The following is a 19,867-nucleotide window of genomic DNA, read 5'->3' as shown; positions in this document are numbered from 1 at the left end:
TAAGCTAAAAGCCACCCCCTCCGACACATAGCAGCTGAGAAAATAACTCTTAATACTTCATTTTCATTTTCTTTCTCTTTAAAATCATGTGTCAAACATGATACTTCTTCTTCCAAAACTGAATAGATTCCAAATGCTTGTGAATCGTGATATGTATTTAAATGCACTTAACTAAATTACATACAGTCTATGGAAGGGCAATTTAAGTAACTTAATATACATGTTTTTTGTTTTAAATGGAGACTTGCTCACACGACTTGCGAGAGAGCCGGTGCGCTGCTCTTTGACAGTGTGTGGCACGGAGGGAGAGAGAGAGAGAGTAGCCAAACTGACTCGCAAACTTGTTGCTGCCATAGGTTATCTAACATACCATCTTGTTTGAGAATATATTTTAAGCAAACTGGGCATTTGAACAACAGCATAAATACAGCTACTGTGAGCTCCAAAAGAATTGGGACAGTAACATTTTTTGTTTTTGTTTTGGCTCTGTACTTCAGCACGTTGGATTTGAAATTATGCACTTCAACCTATTAAAACTAGGGGGCACTATTTTTATTTTTGGAAAAATAACGTTCCCAAAGTAAACCACCTATTTCTCAGGACCAGATGCTAGAATATGCATATAATTGACAGCTTAGGATAGAAAACACTCTAAAGTTTCCAAAACTGTAAAAAAATTGTCTGTGAGTATAACAGAACTGATATTGCAGGCGAAATCCTGAGAAAAATCCAATCAGGAAGTGACTCATATTTTGAAACCCCTGTCTTTTTTTGTTGTCGTGACCGCTATTTCCGGTGGCCTTCTCAACATAACGTGACCAACAAAAAGAGGTATTTTGGGTATAAAAATAATCTTTATGGAACAAAAGGAACATTTGCTGTCTAACTGGGAGTCTCGTCAGTGAAAACATCCGAAGATCATCAAAGGTAAACGGTTAATTTGATTGCTTTTCTGATTTTCGTGACCAAGCTTCCTGCTGCTAGCTGGACATAATGCTATGCTAGGCTATCGATAAACTTACACAAACGCTTGTCTTGCTTTGGCTGTAAAGCATAATTTCAAAATCTGAGATGACAGGGTGATTAACAAAAGGCTAAGCTGTGTTTCACTATATTTCACTTGTGATTTCATGAATATGAATATTTTTTGACCGTTGCGCTATGCTAATTAGTGTAGTTGATGACAATTCTCACGGATCCTGGATGGGTAGTTCTAAGAGGTTAATTAACCTCATAGTCATTGTATAATTTCAAATACAAAGTACAGAGCTAAAACAACCAACAATGTGTCACTGTCCCAATTCTTTTGAAGCTCACTGTATTTCATGTTTGCATGTCAAAACCCGAATGACCACTGCTGCACATGCTGCCACAGTTTATTTTTTTATACTTTTTCGACGAAGCTGGGCCAATTGTGCGCCGCCTCATGGGTCTCCCGGTCACGGGAGCAGTGTGACACAGCCTGGGATCGAACCCTGGTCTGTAGTGATGACTCGAGCACTGTGATGCAGTGCCTTAGACCGCTGAGCCACTCGGGAGGCCACATGCTGCCACTGTTTTGACAGATTCGATTATACTATTTAGAACAAGCAGCCAGCTCATATCCCGAATGAACGCAAGAGGGAGAACGCAACAAGTAAAAACATATTATATAACTAGGGCTAGCTAGCTAACAAAATGCCAAAGTGTGCAAAGCTGTCATCAAGGCAAAGGGTGGCTACTTTGAAGAACCTCAAATATAAAATATATTTTGATTTGTTTAACACAATTTTGGTTACTGCATGATTCCATATGTGTTATTTCATAGTTTTGATGTCTTCACTATTATTCTACAATGTAGAAAATAGTAAAAATTAAGAAAACCCTTGAATGAGTAGGTGTGTCCAAACTTTTCACTGGTACTGTATCAAAACGTATGCACAAACTTGCATACATGTTGCATACACAGTGCATTTAGAAATATTCAGACCCCTGGACTTTTTTCAAACTTTGTTACGTTACAGCCTTATTCTAAAATTGATTCGTTGTTTTTCCTCAAAAAGATAGGGGTCAAAATGATTGACACCCCTGTTTTCAATAATTCAACTTGCAAGGATAATGCCACTGAGCCTTTTTCTAAAATGTTTTATGAGATTGGGGAACACATTGGGAGGGATCTTAGACCATTCCTCCATACAGAAACCTTCCAAATCCTTGATATCCTTCATCTGCACTTATGGACAGCCCTCTTCAATTCAAACCACAGCTCTTCAATAGGGTTCAAGTCCGGAGACAGATAGCCATTGCAAAATGTTCATCTTGTGGTTAATTAACCATTTCTTTGTGGATGTGTACGTGTGCTTGGGGTTATTGTCTTGCTGGAAGAGCCACTTGTGGCCAAGTTTGAGCCTCCTCAAACTTGTATTAGTATAAAATAATATAATTTACCAAATATAGCTCAGTATTTCTGATTAATATTACTGTATACAGTATTTTTTTGCTCATCTTTATCAAAAGGTACCAATATTTTTTGACCTGACTCTATATCAATTGATATTCTGACTTTGAGCAGTTCTAAGCAGATTAATCAGGCAAAATTGTTTCTGCCTGGAAAGATTTAAAACCTTAGCAGCATTGTGGTTCAATCCTCAGTTCCACCCTATTGCAGAATAAAATGTCAATACATATTCAATCTTAATGCATAACGAATCGCAATATGTATCGAATAGTGTATGTATCATGCAACGTATTGTGAGGTCACTGTCCTACTATCTTTCTATCCACCCTCTCATTGAATGTTATGACTTATGGACATGATATGAACATGATAATATTATGAACATGAATAAACAGTCCATAGAGAGTAATGACCATATGAGCACAAAGAGATCGATGCATTTCTTCTTTCGCTCTATCTGGAGGGAGAGAATGAAAGAGAATAAGAAGGAAACTGAAATCCGTTTTACCTCATTTTTAAACAGCATGTCACCTGTACAACTTGAGATGACAAAACTCAAAATCACCTTTATTCTACACACTGAAATGGAAACAAGGCCCTTCCTCTGGCAAATCAGACCATAACTATATCCTCCTGCTTCCTGCTTATGAGCAAAAACTCAAGCAGGAAGTACCAGTGATGCGCTCAATATGGAAGTGGCCCGATGGAGCAGATGCTAAACTATAGGACTGTTTTGCTGACACAGACCGGAATATGTTCTGGAATTCACCCACATCAGTCAACGGCTTCATTAATAAGTGCATTGATTACGTCTTCCCCACAGTGACTGTACATACTGTACATTCACCAACCAGAAGCAATGGATTACAGGTAACATCCGCCAAGATAACCTGCCTAAATGACTATCGCTGCGTAGCACTCACATCTACAGTATAGCAATGAAATGCTTTGAAAGGCTGGTCATAGCTGACATCAACACCATCATCCTAGATACCCTGAACCCACTCTAATTCCCATACCGCCACAACAGATCCACAGATGACTGGCCATAAACAAAGACCTTTCTTCCGAAACGTGTCAGTCTATTCTTGTTCTGAGAAATGAAGTCTATTCCACGCGAGAAATTGCCAAGAAACTAAAGATCTCGTACAACGCTGTGTACTACTCCCTTCACAGAACAGAGCAAACTGGCTCTAACCAGAATAGAAAGAGGAGTGGGAGGCCCCAGTGCACAACTGAACAAAAGGACAAGTACATTAGAGTGTCTAGTTTGAGAAACAGATACCTCACAAGTCCTCAACTGGCAGCTTCAATAATAGTACCCGCAAAATACCAGTCTCAACGTCAACAGTGAAGAGGCGACTCCAGGATGCTGGTCTTCTAGGCAGAGTTGCAAAGACAAAGCCATATCTCAGACTGGCCAATAAAAATAAAAGATTAAGATGGGCAAAAGAACACAGACACCGGACTGTCACGTGTGCTCCCTCTCTGGCCTCTAGGTCACCAGGCCACTCGTTAGGGTGCACACCTGTCACCAGCGTTACACGCATAATGACACTCACTTGGACTCCATCACCTCCTTGATTACCTGCCCTTTATATGTCATTCCCTATGGTTTTTTCCCAGTCATCATTGTTCCTGTTTCATGTCGGTGCGCTGTTTATGTTTGTTTTGTTCATTTATTTATTCAATGTATTCACTCCCTGAACTTGCTTCCTGACTCTCAGCGTACATCGTTACAGAATGACAACTCAACAAAAAGAAGCATCAGGGAGTGTTTTTTGTTATGTTTTTGTGTTGGGGGTGATGTCAGGTCTGGGTATTGGAGATACCTGGGAGGCCTCAGCAGGTCCGATAGGCTTCCATACCTCAGCGGGTTCGATAGGCTCCCATGCCTAAGGTGGGTGAACAGGTCCCCGCTCCTGATCCCCGGGATCGTCATCTTGGTCGGCGCCCTGCGGCTGGAGCCATGCTCTAATGATCAATTAGCCTTTTAAAATGATAAACTTGGACTAGCTAACACAATGTGCCATTGGAACACAGGAGTGATGGTTGCTGATAATGGGCCTCTGTACGCCTATGTAGATATTCCATAAAAAATCTGCCTCATCGTCGTCATCAAGTTTGCTGACGATGCAACGGTGGATGGACTGATCACCGACGACGATGAGGCAGGCTATAGAGAGGAGGTCAGAGACCTGGCCGTTGTGGTGCTAGGGACAACAAAATATTGCTCAACGTCAGCAATACAAAGGAGCTGTTCGTTGACTACAGGAAAAGGAAGGGCGAGCACGCCCCCATCTACATAGATCGGGCTGTAGTGGAACAGGTCAAGAGCTTCAAATTCCTTGGTGTCCACTTCACCAACAGTGCCTTTCCCCCTCATGACGCTGAAAAGATCTGGCAAGGGCCCTCAGATCCTCAAAAAGTTATACAGCTTCACCATTGAGAGCATCTTGACTGACTGCATCACTGCATGGTACGGCAACTGCAAGGCACCTGATTGCAAGGCGATATGGAAGGCGATGAGTACGGCCCAGTACATCACTTGGGCCAACTCCCTGCCATCCAGGACCTCTATACCAGGCGGTGTCAGAGTAAGGCCCAATCATTTTTAAAAACTCCAGCCACCCAAGTCAATGATTGTTCTCTCTGCTAACGCACGGCAAGCGGTCCCACTGTCCGAAGTCTGGAACCAACAGGAACCCTGAACAGCTTCTACCCACAAGCCATGAGACTGCAAAACAAGGCTGCTAAATATAGTAGTTAATCAAATGGCTACCTGCATTTACCCTTTTTTGAACTCTCTCTCTTGCACTGACTACGCACACACACTGGACTCTACCCACACACTCACACATACTTACACCCCAACACACACACACACACACTACATACACCCACACACACAAAACATACGCACACATGCATACCGACGCTACACACATAGGCTGTTGCTCCACATACGTTGCCGCTACAGTCTATTACCTATCCTATTGCCTAGTCATTTTACTCCTACTTATATGTATATAACTACCTCAATTACCTCGCACATCGACTTGGTACTGGTACCATGTTATTTTTTACTTGTTATTGTTATTCATTCCTCGTGTCACTATTTATATTTTTTATCTTCAACTATACATTGTTGGAAAAGGACCCATAAGTAAACATTTAACTTTCAATGTAAGCATTTAACCTGTTGTTTAAGAAGCATGTGACCAATAAAATTTGAGAGAAAGAGAGATAACGATTTATGGAGAGAGAGTGAAAGGTCGATATTACATTGCTGATCTGTACAGTGATTGGGTGGGCAGTATGAGAGCTTGGCTCTGATTCCTATTGGCGCCTTTTGCATTTCACAGAGAGAAGGATTAATCTACACCAGCTTGTGTGTGTGTTTGTCTGTATACCTGTAATTCTGTGTTGTTGGGGACGTATTGTGTGTGCTCTCCCATCAGTAGGTCTATCACAGGATGTCTGCCGTCCCTGACCACGATCTGACGGTCTCCCTCACACAACACCGGCCTGGGAGAGAACACAGTTATATACTCTGAGGTGAGAAGTAGGGGGTGTAGTTGGCGAGAGAGGGACACAGAGATGGATAGAGAGAGGGAGATGTTTAGGGTGCAGTTGGCAGTAGAGCTAAGCCTTCTGGACCCAGTCCACTCCTCCTCACAGGCTGTTTAAAACTGTAACACACACACACACACACACACACACACACACACACACACACACACACACACACACACACACACACACACACACACACACACACACACACACACACACACACACACACACACACACACACACACACACACACACACACACACACACCTACCTAAGGTAAAGGTCATCAGAGTGATTACCTGCAGTAGTTCCTCTGCTTAGCGACCTCAGCCAATGAGAACAGGCAGTCCACTGTTGCTAAGTTACCAACAGCCTTCTTCATAGTGTGGTAGTACTCCCCAAACTGACTGAGAGCAGGAGAGAGAGAGAGAGAGAGAGAGAGAGAGAGAGAGAGAGAGAGAGAGAGAGAGAGAGAGAGAGAGAGAGAGTTTGAGTATAGAAGGGGAACAGACAAAACTACCAAAAGTTATCACCAAAAGTGATATGCGGTTGTCTTAATGTAATCGGTGTGAAATAGCTAGCTAGTTAGTGGTGCCCGCTAGTATCGTTTCAATTGGTGACTTCACTCGCACCAAGACCTTGGAGTAGTTGTTTCCCTTGCTCTGCAAGGGTCGAGGCTTTTATGGAGCGAGGAGAGGGACATAAGCAATACTGTTAGATTGATGCTGTTGACCCGGATCACTGGTTGCTGTGGAGAAGGTCAAAAGGGGGTGAGTGTAACCAGTGTGAAATGGCTAGCTAGTTAGCGGTGTGCACCTATTTGGAACACCTATATACACTTAAAACAGTCTAATAAAAAAATCATATTTAATATACACCATCACAATAAATCCATTATTTATTTTGGTCAGGTCTAAAAAAAAACATTATGATAAAGAGAAAATGTATTTCAGAACAACAGAATAGGAGTTGGCCTACTGTATGTTTTCTGGCTCTGCTCCATGTCATAGGCTATAGGCTTGTTCATTTAGCAGACAAGATATGCTTAGAAGTCCCATGCCATTATTTTATATGATATGATTTTATAGTAAGAAGAATATAATTGAACTGAGTTGAATAAAATAGAAAGGATATTTTTCCCATTCCGGAGCGAGTGCTCATATGAAGTTGTAAAAGTGATCATATATGCTAGATTTAGAGATATTTGGAAACTTAAGTTGTGAGAGACACAAACCTTTGTTTGTGTATTAGAAATTATGGGCTGTGTTGTAGAATTACAACATTATGTTAATCACATTACTTTTATATTAGAATGTAAGCCTATATTAGTACTTACACTGTCTGTTTTTCTTAGAGGCAACATAATAGAGTTCTTAGAACTCTTATGCGTCTGTGTGGAGAGAGAAGCCTCTGAGATTTAACATTAACAGTAGATTTATGATGGCTTGGTGATAAAACAACAATCCCTTCCATGATTAGTGTCTGTGTGCCTGTCTGTCGGTGCCAGGGAGACCCAATCTCCAGTTTATTTAAGGAAAGGACCTAGTGTCTATGTTGCATTAGTATTTCTGTATAAGAAAGAAGTAAATTAACTATAGACAGATATTTGGCGCCATGTAAATCTTGACGTATGTTGCATGAGAGCAAAATGTACCTTTGTATAAATTCTCTCATATGTGATTTGTCATGAATATCCAGGGGGAGGTACTTTGTTATAAAATGCCGTGGCTTAGTTCTGCTGTTTGGGCTCTCAACAAATCACTTACCTTACAGGTGGGTCATTGACAAGCTCCGTTACTACAGTAATTAAATAATAAAGTTTGATTGTTTTGATGAAATCTAAAAGTCTCATTTTGATTAGAATAATTCCACGACAGCTGCATGATGCGACTATTAATGATTTGAATGTCACAAAGCTTGCCCTCTGTTTCTTGCCTCAAGCTGCACATCTGTTCACTCATCAAGTGATCATATTTTTACCCATCAGACTATGCTCAATTTAATATTGTCTTTACTAATATGTAAAATGTATTTCAATATACTGAACAAAAAGATAAACACAACATGTAAAGTGTGGGTCCCCATGTTTCATGAGCTGAAATAAAAGATCCCAAAAATGTTCCATACACCAAAATATTATTTAATTCAAATTTTGTGCACAAATTTGTTTACATCCCCGTCAGTGAGCGTTTCTCCTTTGCCAAAATAATCCATCCACCTGACAGGTGTGGCACCACATGTAACCAAGCCAGCCCAGGACCTCCACATCCAGCTTCTTCACCTGCGAGATCGTCTGAGGGATCGTCAATGATGCCGAGTAGGCTACTTCAGTTTTAGAGCGAAGCATGTGCTTCATATGAGCTGCTCCAACCCTTTTCCTGCTGCTACTCAGTGCTTAATTTGGGAAACCAAGGGAAATCTGTTCGGGAATATCGATAGTAACATGTTTTCGTACAAAAACATATTTCACTAAACTTTTGACAGCCCCTCTGAGCGCTCTAGAAAGGAATAAAGGAGAGAGAAGGAGATGGAAATGCACGGTGGTGAGATATTCTGTATGGCTAAAATTAAATTAATTTTGAAAATGTAAAAACTGCCCTATTACTAGGCTATTCAAAATCAAATACAAATGTACTATAATTGTAGGCTAACTCTGTACGCTGCCCTGCACAATCAATGAACCAACAGCATTGGCCCAGGGCTATGCGTTCTCTCCCAGACTGCTGGATAGAAATGATATGTCTATAAAGCCTCCTTGCATAAACTTCCGCCATACCTTACCTCATTGTTAACATTATTGATCATAGTCTTGGAATTTTACTGCGGTCATGACTCATGACTGCCGGTGTGGCGGTAATACAGTCACTGCAACAGCCCTAGTCACTCACTCCAAGACCTTGAAGTAGTTGTTGTGGAGCGATAGGTAACGGTGCTTCGAGGGTGAATGTTGTTGATGTGTGCAGGGAGTCCCTGGTTCAATCCCACATTGTGGCGAGGAGAGCGACGGAAGAAATACTGTTACATTAAGGTAGGGAAGACATATGCATATCACAGTCGCTGCAAGTAAAACTTTCCTCCAAGTACAGCTATTAGCACAATCAGTGATAGTAAGAAAATAAAGTGCAAGGGGGTGCTTGGGGGTTAAACCAAGAGGCTTTTGAAGAGACATTTTTGGAAGATGGGCCCCTGCATTTATTTTGACATTAATACGTGTCACATATCAGTTTGCCAATGAAGCCGCATACAAACAAGTCCCTACTCTGCTGTCTGGATTTTAGGAAGGAGCTTGTTCCTCCATTGTGGTGCCAGGACAGAGAAGAGCTTTGACTGGTATTTGGGGAGCTGTCCCTCATAGGAGTGGAGGTCCCAGGAGACCTGACATGGCGGGTTGGCGGGAAGGATGACTTTAGATTTTTTTCATGCAGTTTTTTTTTAAGGTCACTTTAAAACACCTAAAATGGCTTATTACTGCTTATTACTACCTTATCAGCTGGACTGGCTTGTAGTCCCAGTAAAAATGCTAATTAGAAGTGAAATGCTAATTAGCTGCGTTGTGCGGTGTTCTAAAAAGTATGTTTTACTCTTGTGGATTTCTAGAACTTTGCTACTACTTATATGTAATTGACAGTTGGTGTTAGTTGCCGGTGGAAATGTTACATGTATCCCCTTTAAACTAGGTCTTATACCTCCCATTGGAATTTCTGCTGTTTTACACATCAACCCTCTCCCCACTTTGGATGGATGTCAACAACATGAAATTGATGTACTGTAGGTGATGAATAAAGGATACATACTGTAGGAAGTTGGTCCATTCTTTCTGGCTGTCGATGAGCAGCTGTTCTCTGAGCTGGGACAGACTCCTACATCTTCCTATCAGGTACGGAGACTGGTACCTACTCACTGCCTTAGTACTTGAAGGGCGGAGGGAGGGGGAGAGAGAGCGATTCATCCTCAGTCATAGATCATGGCCTTTAATTTCATTTCCCAGCTAAAAAAATATCACAATTTCCTGTCAGGACCTCTATCTTACAAGACGGTGGTCAGAGAAATGAGACCGAGGGGAAAGGTAGACATAACAGGAAGAGACAACACTGATTAGAACAGATAAATAAAATGTGACAAAATGTGTAAAACCCCCGTCTCTGTCCTCTCTGTGTTCTCACCTGCTGATCTTAACCCAGTCGGACGGAACCACAGACACCATAGAGTTCTTCACCTCTATCAAGAACTGGGATGGGGGAGGCAAAGAGGGAAGCAGGAAGAGAGGGATGTAGGGGGAGAGAGAAGGATGGAGTGAGTTTAGGAGGTAGAACAGGAGGGGAGATAAATAACTTGCCTGCAGACAGAGACAACGTCAATTTGATTAAAACACACAAACAAGCCTTAAAGATGTAAAGTCCCCTGTTTTGGGGACCTGCGTGGTTCTGGTACCGGTTAGGACAGACATTTGCGCTTATAATTCGATATGTGGACACCACAGATCGCAATGGCTTGCATTGAGAGGTAGCCCTGATTCTTACGGAAAGGATTTAGTCTCTTCTGCCTGTGTGGCGCAGGATGTGAAATCTGACACCATTTGAAGCTAGGATGTCCCTCCTACCATTTCATTCACTCTTCTGACTGTCCATCAACTCCTGGCTGAACCCTATTTTCATATTTGTACTGTGTACTTGTGTCTTCAAAAGTGACTACACCTCAGCAATGTATAACAATTTTTTACCAGTAAGGTAAGATTTGAACCTTTCTTGAAGCATGACTAATTATTGTTTGTGGCAGGTTTTCCCAAACTCGATCCTGGGGCCTACTCTGGGTGCACATTTTGGTTTTTGCTGTAGCACTACATAGCTGATTCAAACAAACAACTCATCATCAAGCTTTGATTATTTGAATCAGCTGTGTAGTGTTAAGGGTTAAGTTTGGGAAACCCTGGTTTATGGCCCTCTTATGATAAATAATTACTTTGGGGAATTACATTAGGTTACATTTAAGCAGTTAAAAAGTCAGACACACATACACAAATAAAATCAGATCCCAACTGTGACCTAGCCACCTACAGAAAATGAGGCCATCAGTGCCCGCCTAACACAAACACATACACTCACCTATTCACCCGCAGCTTTTCTCGCAAACATACACGCACGTCTAAATTAGATCACCACTGTGACTCAGCCACCTACACAAAAGGCCTCTTCACACTTAGTAAACTTTTTGTAAAAATACCATAGGCTACACATATTACTCAAATGCAAACTTGCGTACTTGCTACGTCTCGACCACTATCTCTGGAAGTAGCGCATGACACTCGCCCAACCACTTGAAGCAGGGCAGTGTAAACAGAATTGTCTCATTGAGTTAACACTCCTACAATATAAATGGTAATAGCAGTGCAATGTTTTTTTAAACAGTTGAAACGTATAGACATTTTCCTAATATTTGAGATTTGTTTTATAGATTTTTTACTTAAGTGCCTGTTACATTCTGAAATTGTCGCAGTAGCCGCCGGCTGCACTGAGCCTCGTAAAACTATGGAAGTCCATCCCCACCACCAAAAACATGGAAAATACAGAGCATACAAATAGGATATGTTGTTTCATTTATAATATTGTGTTATTTCAGAGGTGGAACCACAGGTCCCAGAGTGGTGGTGGGGAAATTGTTTTCCTGGGGCCCAGAGTTTTTCTTGATCTGGTAGTATGCTAACCTAACCAACTCCGGATCCTAGTTTTAGCGCAGGACATAGTAATAAATCAGCTGTAAAAACATTTTTTATGTAAAATTAATAATTAGGTCATATGGTAAAAAAATAAATACTGGAAAAAAGATTTAAAAAGTAAAACCCTTTAAACAGACAACAACTGCGATAGGACAAAAACAGGGTTGAGCTCGCTGTATGTAGGGTGTCATTGTGTAGGCCTTTGCAGCTGTAATTAAAAAGATACTCATCCAGTATGCCATCACTATTGTGATGATTGATTAATTAATTCCAGTTAATAATTTTGGATTCAAAAGACCTAGGTAGCCTAGCCATCCAAAGTGTGAATTTAACGCTACTTGATGAATACATGCTGTTAAAGCAACTGTGCTTTTGTCTACAATAGACCAACATAGCTACTGTAGTAAGTCAAAGTTGTGTGCTGGAGAACCTTGGCTGAGCATGGGTGGAGTAGGCATTGTGGTGCTCAAGTGAATTTCCTATCTTTATTGGCTTCAGACCAATGCCAGTTTCTCAATTAAAACACCAATTTAGTTTTTAATTGTAAAATTGTCATTTTGAGCTGCGGACCATGTATGTCACATTGCCAGCCACAACGAAAGGCAAGGCTGTAATGTGGAATTATCTTTCGCCACCCCGCTCCTCAGACTCTCCTTCATATCTTGTAGTGGGAATAGGGCTAAAATGATATTAGTCTCCGCCTAACACAAACAGACACACACTCCCCTGTCCACCCGCAGCTTCTGTCACACACAACACACAGTCTCTCTCTCTCTGTTACCTCTTGTCCACTGACTCTGACGTAGTCCAGTGTGGGGGTCCTGAGTGTGTATCGGACCTCTCTCCGGTGGTCTTGTATCTCAGTCAGAACCGATTGGATCTGGACTCTCCTCTCCTGGAGCACTGGGAAGCCCGATAGGTCACAGAACAGCTCCCTCTTATCCCCCGACCTACACACACACACATTTTTTACTTTCACCTGTATGCAGATGACACTGTGTTGTATGCCATTGCCCCACAGCTGACCAAGCTCGGTCAGAGCTTCAATCTGCCTTTATTTCACAACAGAAAACCTTTGATGAACTGAAATTGGTACTTAATGCAGGTAAAACCAAGTATGTTATTTACCAAATTACGTAAAAATGTGTCTGATTTGGATGGAGCCCACTTATTAATATCTGGGCGTCTGGATTGACGAAAAGCTATCTTTCAAAAAACAAGTTGATGAATTAGTTAAATTAAGAATTAATATATACCCCATCTATAGCAACAGGTCCTGTCTTTCATTAAATATCAGAAAACAAATAATTAAGTCAACATTCATTCCGGTTATATATCGCGATATCGCCTATATGAATGTATCGAAGCCATTGGATGTTGTTTATCATAGCGCATTGCGCTTTATTATGGGTGATATGTTCAGTACACATCAATTACATTTTATATTAGAAAGTAGGCTGGCCCTCTTTGAAGTGTCGAGGATCGATGCAGTGCGCTCTTTTTGTCTATAAAGCCTCCTTGCATAAACTTCCGCCATACCTTACCTCATTGTTAACATTATTGATCATAGTCTGCTGCTGGAAAAAGTATGTGTTATGCTTTACACCCCCTGCTGTAATAAGCCTCTAAATTATAACCAAGTTAGAATCAGGAATTCCCCAGGGTAGCTGTTTAGGCCCCTTGCTTTTTTACATTTTTACTAACGACATGCCACCGACGTTGAGTAAAGCCAGAGTGTCTATGTATGCGGATGACTCAACGCAATACACATCAGCTACTACAACAACTGAAATGACTGCAACACTCAACAAAGAGCTGCAGTTCATTTCAGAGTGGGTGGCAAGGGATGAGTTAGTCCTAAATATTTCTAAAACTAAAAGCATTGTATTTGGAACAAAACACTCACTAAACCCTAAACCGCAACTAAATCTTGAAATAAATCATGTGGAAATTGAGCAAGTTGAGGTGACCAAACTGCTTGGAGAAACACTAGATTGTTAACTGTCATGGTCAAAACATATTAATGCAGTAGTAGCTAAGATGGGGAGAAGTCTGTCTATAATAAAGCGATGCTCTGCCTTCTTAACAACACTATCAACAAGGCAAGTCCTACAGGCTGTCACGAATCCCGCCGAAGATGGTGCCTCTTCCTGTTCGGGCGGCGCTCGGCGGTCGTCATCGCCGGCCTATTAGCTACCATCGATTCCCTTTCTTTTTTTTCTGTTTATTGGTGTTGGTGTATTAGTGTGATCTCTATTTTTCCGGACAGTTTTAGTCCTGTGTATTTTGGACGGGTTGTTTCATGCACCCTTGTGTTTTGCATGTCCGTGTCTCCGCTGTCTTTGGAATAAAAGATCCACATACGGAATTACCTGCTCTCTGCGCTTAACTCCTCCACTCACCATTCATAGAATTCATAACAGAAGCTCACACCCTTGAATGGAGTCAGCAGGAGCAGTGACCACCCCTCTCCCAAAGCAGTTGACAGTGAGAGGACGTACATTTCTTTGCTGAGTTTATTTACCATATTATATGGAGACAGAAACATTTAAATTCAGCTTAGGATAGAAACCACTAAAGTTTCCAAAACTGTAAAAATATTGTCTGTGAGTATAACAGAACTGATATTGCAGGCGAAAGCCTAAGAAAAATCCAATCAGGAAGTGACTCATATTTTGAAACCGTTGTGTTCCTATGCATCCCTATTGGCCATTGAAAGGGATGGCAACCAGATTCCTTTTTCTACGTATTCCCCAAGGTGTCTACAGCCTTTAGACGTAGTTTCACGCCTTTATGTTGAAGAATGAGCGTAAAGGACTACATTGCGTCAGTGGCCAGAGTGATTCTTGCGTAAAAGACAGAGGTAGCCGTTTTTCCTCTCGGTCCTACTGAAAAGTCAATTGTCACGGTTGACATATTATCGAATAGATATTTGAAAAACACCTTGAGGGTTGATTATAAAAAAACGTTTGCCATGTTTCTGTCGATATTATGGATATCATTTGGATTTATTTTTGGCGTTGTCGTGACCGCTATTTCCGGTGGATTTCTCAATATAACGTGACCAACAAAAGAATGTATTTTGGGTATAAAAATTATCTTTATGGAACAAAAGGAACATTTGCTGTCTAACTGGGAGTCTCGTCAGTGAAAACATCCGAAGATCATCAAAGGTAAACGGTTAATTTGATTGCTTTTCTGATTTTCGTGACCAAGCTTCCTGCTGCTAGCTGGACATAATGCTATGCTATGCTATCGATAAACTTACACAAACGCTTGTCTTGCTTTGGCTGTAAAGCATAATTTCAAAATCTGAGACGACAGGTTGATTAACAAAGGCTAAGCTGTGTTTCGCTATATTTCACTTGTGATTTCATGAATATGAATATTTTCTAGTAAGATTATTTGGCCGTTGCGCTATGCTAATTAGTGTAGTTGATGACAATTCTCCCGGATCCTGGATGGGTAGTTCTAAGAGGTTAATGTGCATATATTCCCGTTAATTCCCATATATTCCCATTAATTCCCAAGAAAAGTTTCCACCTATGAATATTCTCCAAAATGTGCAACAATGCTCCATCACATATTCTGACTTCCTTTTGTGATGATTTTTTTGATAACTTTAATAGCAAATTAAGAGCAACAATTGATGCCAAAGCTCTAGTAAAGTTGGAAAAGGCCAAGTCCAAACGGAAAGTCCCTTGGATGAGTGAGGAAACTAATAAATTAAAGAGAAAGTGCAGAAAGGCAGGGGCGGCAGGGTAGCCTAGTGGTTAGAGCGTTGGAAGGTTGTGAGTTTGTGAGTTCAAACCCCCCAGCTGACAGGGTACGACAAATCTGTCGTTCTGCCCCTGAACAGGCAGTTAACCCACTGTTCCCAGGCCGTCATTGAAAATAAGAATTTGTTCTTAATTGACTTGCCTGGTTAAATAAAGGTTAAAAAAATAAAAATAAAAAAAAAAATTAAAAAGTGGAGAAAGTCAAAGTTGCAGGGCCATTATGATATTCTGAGAGATATATATCAAGGCATTTAGAAATGCCAGATGGGCTCATTTTTCTAATTTCATCACTAAAAATCATCATAATAATAATGCAAGATTAATAATAAGATCTTGATGAAAAGTTTGATGACATATGCCCTAGCATACCACGAAAGGGCACTATGAATTTATTTTCCCTGGTTAATACAGACATCCCATCCCCTCCTTGTTCAAAACAGTTTTTAATTGCATATCTGAAAAAGTGCAAGATATTGTTAATCACTCCCTGTTCGCAGGTACTTTTCCCACTGCACTAAAAACTGCTATGGTGAAACCCCTTCTGAAGAAAAGTAATCTAGATGCTTTTCACTGCTACAGGCGATACCAAACTTTACATTTCTCTGTCACCAGAGGATTTTAGCTCCACAGAAAAATTTGACTGTATTTGTGATTTAAATACTTGGATGGCTCACAACCACCAGCTAAATCAAGACAAGGCTGAGGTACAGTGCATTCAGTAAAGTATTCGGACTCCTTGACTTTATGCACTTTTTGTTACGTTAGTCTTATTCTAAAATGGCTGAAATTGCTTTTTTCCCTCATCAATCTACACACAATACCCCATAATCACAAGTCAAAAACAGGTTTTGATAAATATTTGCAAAATTATAACAAAAATAAAAACTGAAATGTTACATTTACATAAGTATTCAGACCCTTTACAAAATACTCTGTTGAAGAACCTTTGGCATTGATTACAGCCTCGAGTTTTCTTGGGTATGATGATACATGCTTGGCACACCTGTGTTTGGGGATTTTCTCCCATTCTTCTCTGCATATCCTCAATATCCTCAAGCTCTGTCAGGTTGGTTGTGGAGTGTTGCTGCACAGCCATTTTCAGGTCTCTCCAGAGATGTTCGATCGGGTTCAAGTCCGGGCTCTGTCTGGGCCACTCAAGGACATTCAGAGACTTTTCCCGAAGCCACTCTTGCATTGTCTTGAGTGTGTGTCTAAGGTCCTGAGCGCTCTGGAGCAGGTTTTCATCAAGGATCTCTCTGTACTTTGCTCCATTCATCATTCCCTCGATCCTGACTAGTCTCCCAGTCCCTGCCGCTAAAAAACATCCCCACAGTATGATGCTGCCACCACCATGCTTCATCATAAGGATGGTGTCAGGTTTCCTCCAGAAGTTACACTTTGCATTCAGACCAAAGAGGTTTCATCAGACCAGAGAAACGTGTTTCTCATGCTCTGAGTCCTGTAGGTACATTTTGGCAAACTCCAAGCAGGCTATCATGTGCCTTTTACTGAGGAGTGGCTTCTGTCTGGCAACTCTACCATAAACACCTGATTGGTGGAGTGCTGCGGAGATGGTTGTCCTTCTGGAAAGTTCTTCCATCTCCACAGAGGAACTCTGGAGCTACCTGCCCAAGACCCTTCTCCTCCGATTGCAAAGCTTGGTGCGGTGGCCAGCTCTCATTCTTCCATTTAAGAATGATGGAGGCCACTGTGTTCTTGGGGACCTTCAATGCTGCAGAAATGTTTTGGTGCCCTTCCTTTCGCAACCTTTCGGTTACTAGTCCAACGCTCTAACCACTAGGCTACTCTATGAGTCTCATAGCAACGTGAATGTGATATTTCATTTTATTTATTTTTATTTCTAAAAATATGTTTTGCTTTGTCATTATGGGGTATTGTGTGTAGATTGTTGCGGAACATGTTTTATTTAATCCATTTTGGAATAAGGCTGTAATGTAACATGTGGAAAAAGAGAAGGGGTCTGAATACTTTTATTTAACTAGGCATGTCAATTAAGAACAAATTCTTATTTTGGCCATGTAACGTTTTTGCAAAAAATACTTTTCATTGTGAGCTCATTTACTTGGGTGGCTGCCAGCCAAATAGCGTTGCACTTCTGTTGTCATTTTCTACTAAATGTGTTGTACTAATGTATTTTCTGTGAAGGAAAACTAAAGTTGCACGCCCCTGATCACTCTATTAAAGCAACAAAAGAACACTTTCAATATAAAACGGCACCCCTGTCAATACACAGCTGGACGCACCTGCTCCCGCTTTCTTTCGTTGTGCTATTTACAAACAAAGACGTAACTGGCTCAAATATTCTGGGGAACTACGGTAAGCTTCATAATGTAAAACAATGTGGCAGGTGAAATGATCAATGCGATCTGCTTTATTTCCTAACGTATTGCACAGGTTGACTGCATGTATTTACTAAAAAAGTAGCTACAAATATTAAGATGTATTGAAAAACTTCAAATAAATAGTTTCAACGGTATTGAAAAACCATCCTGTGGCTATTTCCAAATACCCCAGTATACGGTATACCACTCAAGCCTAACACACACACGCACACGCACACTGTGGTGACTCACTTGGCTGCCTTCTCGTTGAGGACTTTGAGAAAGTTGTGAGCGGGAGCCAGCAGTTCAGGTGTGTCCAATAGGAGCCCTCGGAGCAGAGAGGAGCTGAGCTGTGATTGGATGGATGGGAGCAGAGCCTGTAGTTCCACCCCCAGCCGAGAAAGACTGCTGCTGATGAGGTAGAACTCCTGGGTGGAACACTGGAACACACACATGCAAACACATGGGTCATTAGAATGTAATGTGTGCGTTTGATATTAAAACTCAATTCATCTTTCATATATTTCCCTGTGGTGAGGTAATATCATTGACATAACTAAGAATGTATAAATTAGATCATGGAATAAAACAAGAGTATGTGTGTGTGGGGAGAGAGATGAGATGTAAATTCCTCACTCTCATCTAATACTGATATGACAGCTGTTAAGCCTAATTTACATCTTATGCTTCCACGCTATCAGGTCGGCTCGAATGAAATTATGCAATGTCCGCTGCAATGTCCTCTACCCTCCACACATGTCCGCACGAGCTTCCGAAATCTCTGTGTCCGCAGGACACTTTTCCTAGGTGGTGTGCAGACGTGGAACCCTGTGCGGACATGAGCAGATGTTCAATTGAAGTGGAAGGTGGAAAGTAGGTCTTAGGACACACACACTAACCTGTAAAGTAAGGAAGTAACACTCCCTTTGAAAACAACCTATGTGGCATCAATATAAGTCAGAATAATTTATTCTAGTGTCAAAATCCACTACAAAAGTGTAATAGGATCATTTTGATAATGAAGTTAACCTCGTCTAAAACAGAGTTTGGATTACAATATGTGATAGAAAAATTACATATTTACCTGATTTGTTGGATATTTGACAATTATATACTTAACTAAACAGTAAGACATTTCTGTTCTATTAAATGTCTGTGTGAACTGAGAAGAGCCTAAAAACCTACAGCTGGCATTCCATAGATGAGATGTGGTGGGTGTCAATGAGATCGAGATAGCCTGGAGGAACAGAAAAAAGGCAACAGTATTCCTAATTGTCCTGGCATCTGGGAGACCACACCAGAGGCAGATGACCAGAGGATGATCCAAAGTGGCTTATGGTGCTCCATATGGGAGGGGTTGAACCAGCCATGACTGAGCATTCTTGGTATCAGCTATATAAGGAACAGCATGGTCTGTAAAGGGGAGGCTTCTCTGCAGCCCAACAGCCCAACAGTCCTGTTGGGCTGACAAGTGTAAGAATATTTCAAGATAAATACAGGGGACTAAAGGTCAAGAAGTCTAAAGGTCAAGAGGACTAAACGTCAATAGAGTACTAACGATCAATGGAAATAGTGTTTTTTCTGTAATAGGGAAATAATAAGCAATGGGTCAGAGACATGGAAGGAATTTGTCTTCACATTGAGCCTGAAATAGGATACTTGTTATTTGGCCATTGGTCCAGTTTTATTGCAAGGTAAATTGGTCAACCACAGGCTAGGGCTGGGTTATAAAGTACAATATGTCCCTTTGTTCTGTGGAGAGAATCACCTCGGACAGATGTGTCCGTACTTGTTGCACATCATGTCGTCACACGTCATCAGAGTGCGCAGCTGAACAGTGTATGCTGGAAAACACTCGGTCTGTTATTTTTGATTGAAACAAAACCGATATTCATTAAATACGAATACAGAACAAGGACCGCTATTTCTTGTCCCGGAATCCTACTGGTTTAAGCCTGCTTGACAGAGACGCTAATCTGCTAGCCATCAAGCTAACGAAGTTGGTACCAGATGAGTTTTG

General features: G+C 41.1%; 1 protein-coding gene across 2 annotated transcripts in view; it reads right to left on the bottom strand.

Annotated features, from left to right (window-relative positions):
- msh3 (mutS homolog 3 (E. coli)) overlaps positions 1-19,867 on the bottom strand; it is a 119,598-nt gene that overhangs the window by 50,269 nt on the left and 49,462 nt on the right. For both annotated transcript variants that reach the window (XM_035786337.2, XM_035786338.2), the window contains exons 14-19: positions 18,100-18,287; positions 12,508-12,676; positions 10,177-10,241; positions 9,808-9,924; positions 6,313-6,420; positions 5,851-5,965 (exon numbers count right to left, since the gene is read on the bottom strand). In XM_035786337.2, the coding sequence (XP_035642230.1) occupies positions 5,851-5,965; positions 6,313-6,420; positions 9,808-9,924; positions 10,177-10,241; positions 12,508-12,676; positions 18,100-18,287 (762 nt within the window). The remainder of the gene's footprint in view (positions 1-5,850; positions 5,966-6,312; positions 6,421-9,807; positions 9,925-10,176; positions 10,242-12,507; positions 12,677-18,099; positions 18,288-19,867) is intronic.

Source organism: Oncorhynchus keta, chromosome 14 (genome assembly GCF_023373465.1).
Source record: "Oncorhynchus keta strain PuntledgeMale-10-30-2019 chromosome 14, Oket_V2, whole genome shotgun sequence".
Taxonomy (NCBI): domain Eukaryota; kingdom Metazoa; phylum Chordata; class Actinopteri; order Salmoniformes; family Salmonidae; genus Oncorhynchus; species Oncorhynchus keta.
The sequence above is the reverse complement of the archived record's forward strand: the minus strand, read 5'-3'. Positions and strand labels throughout refer to the sequence as shown.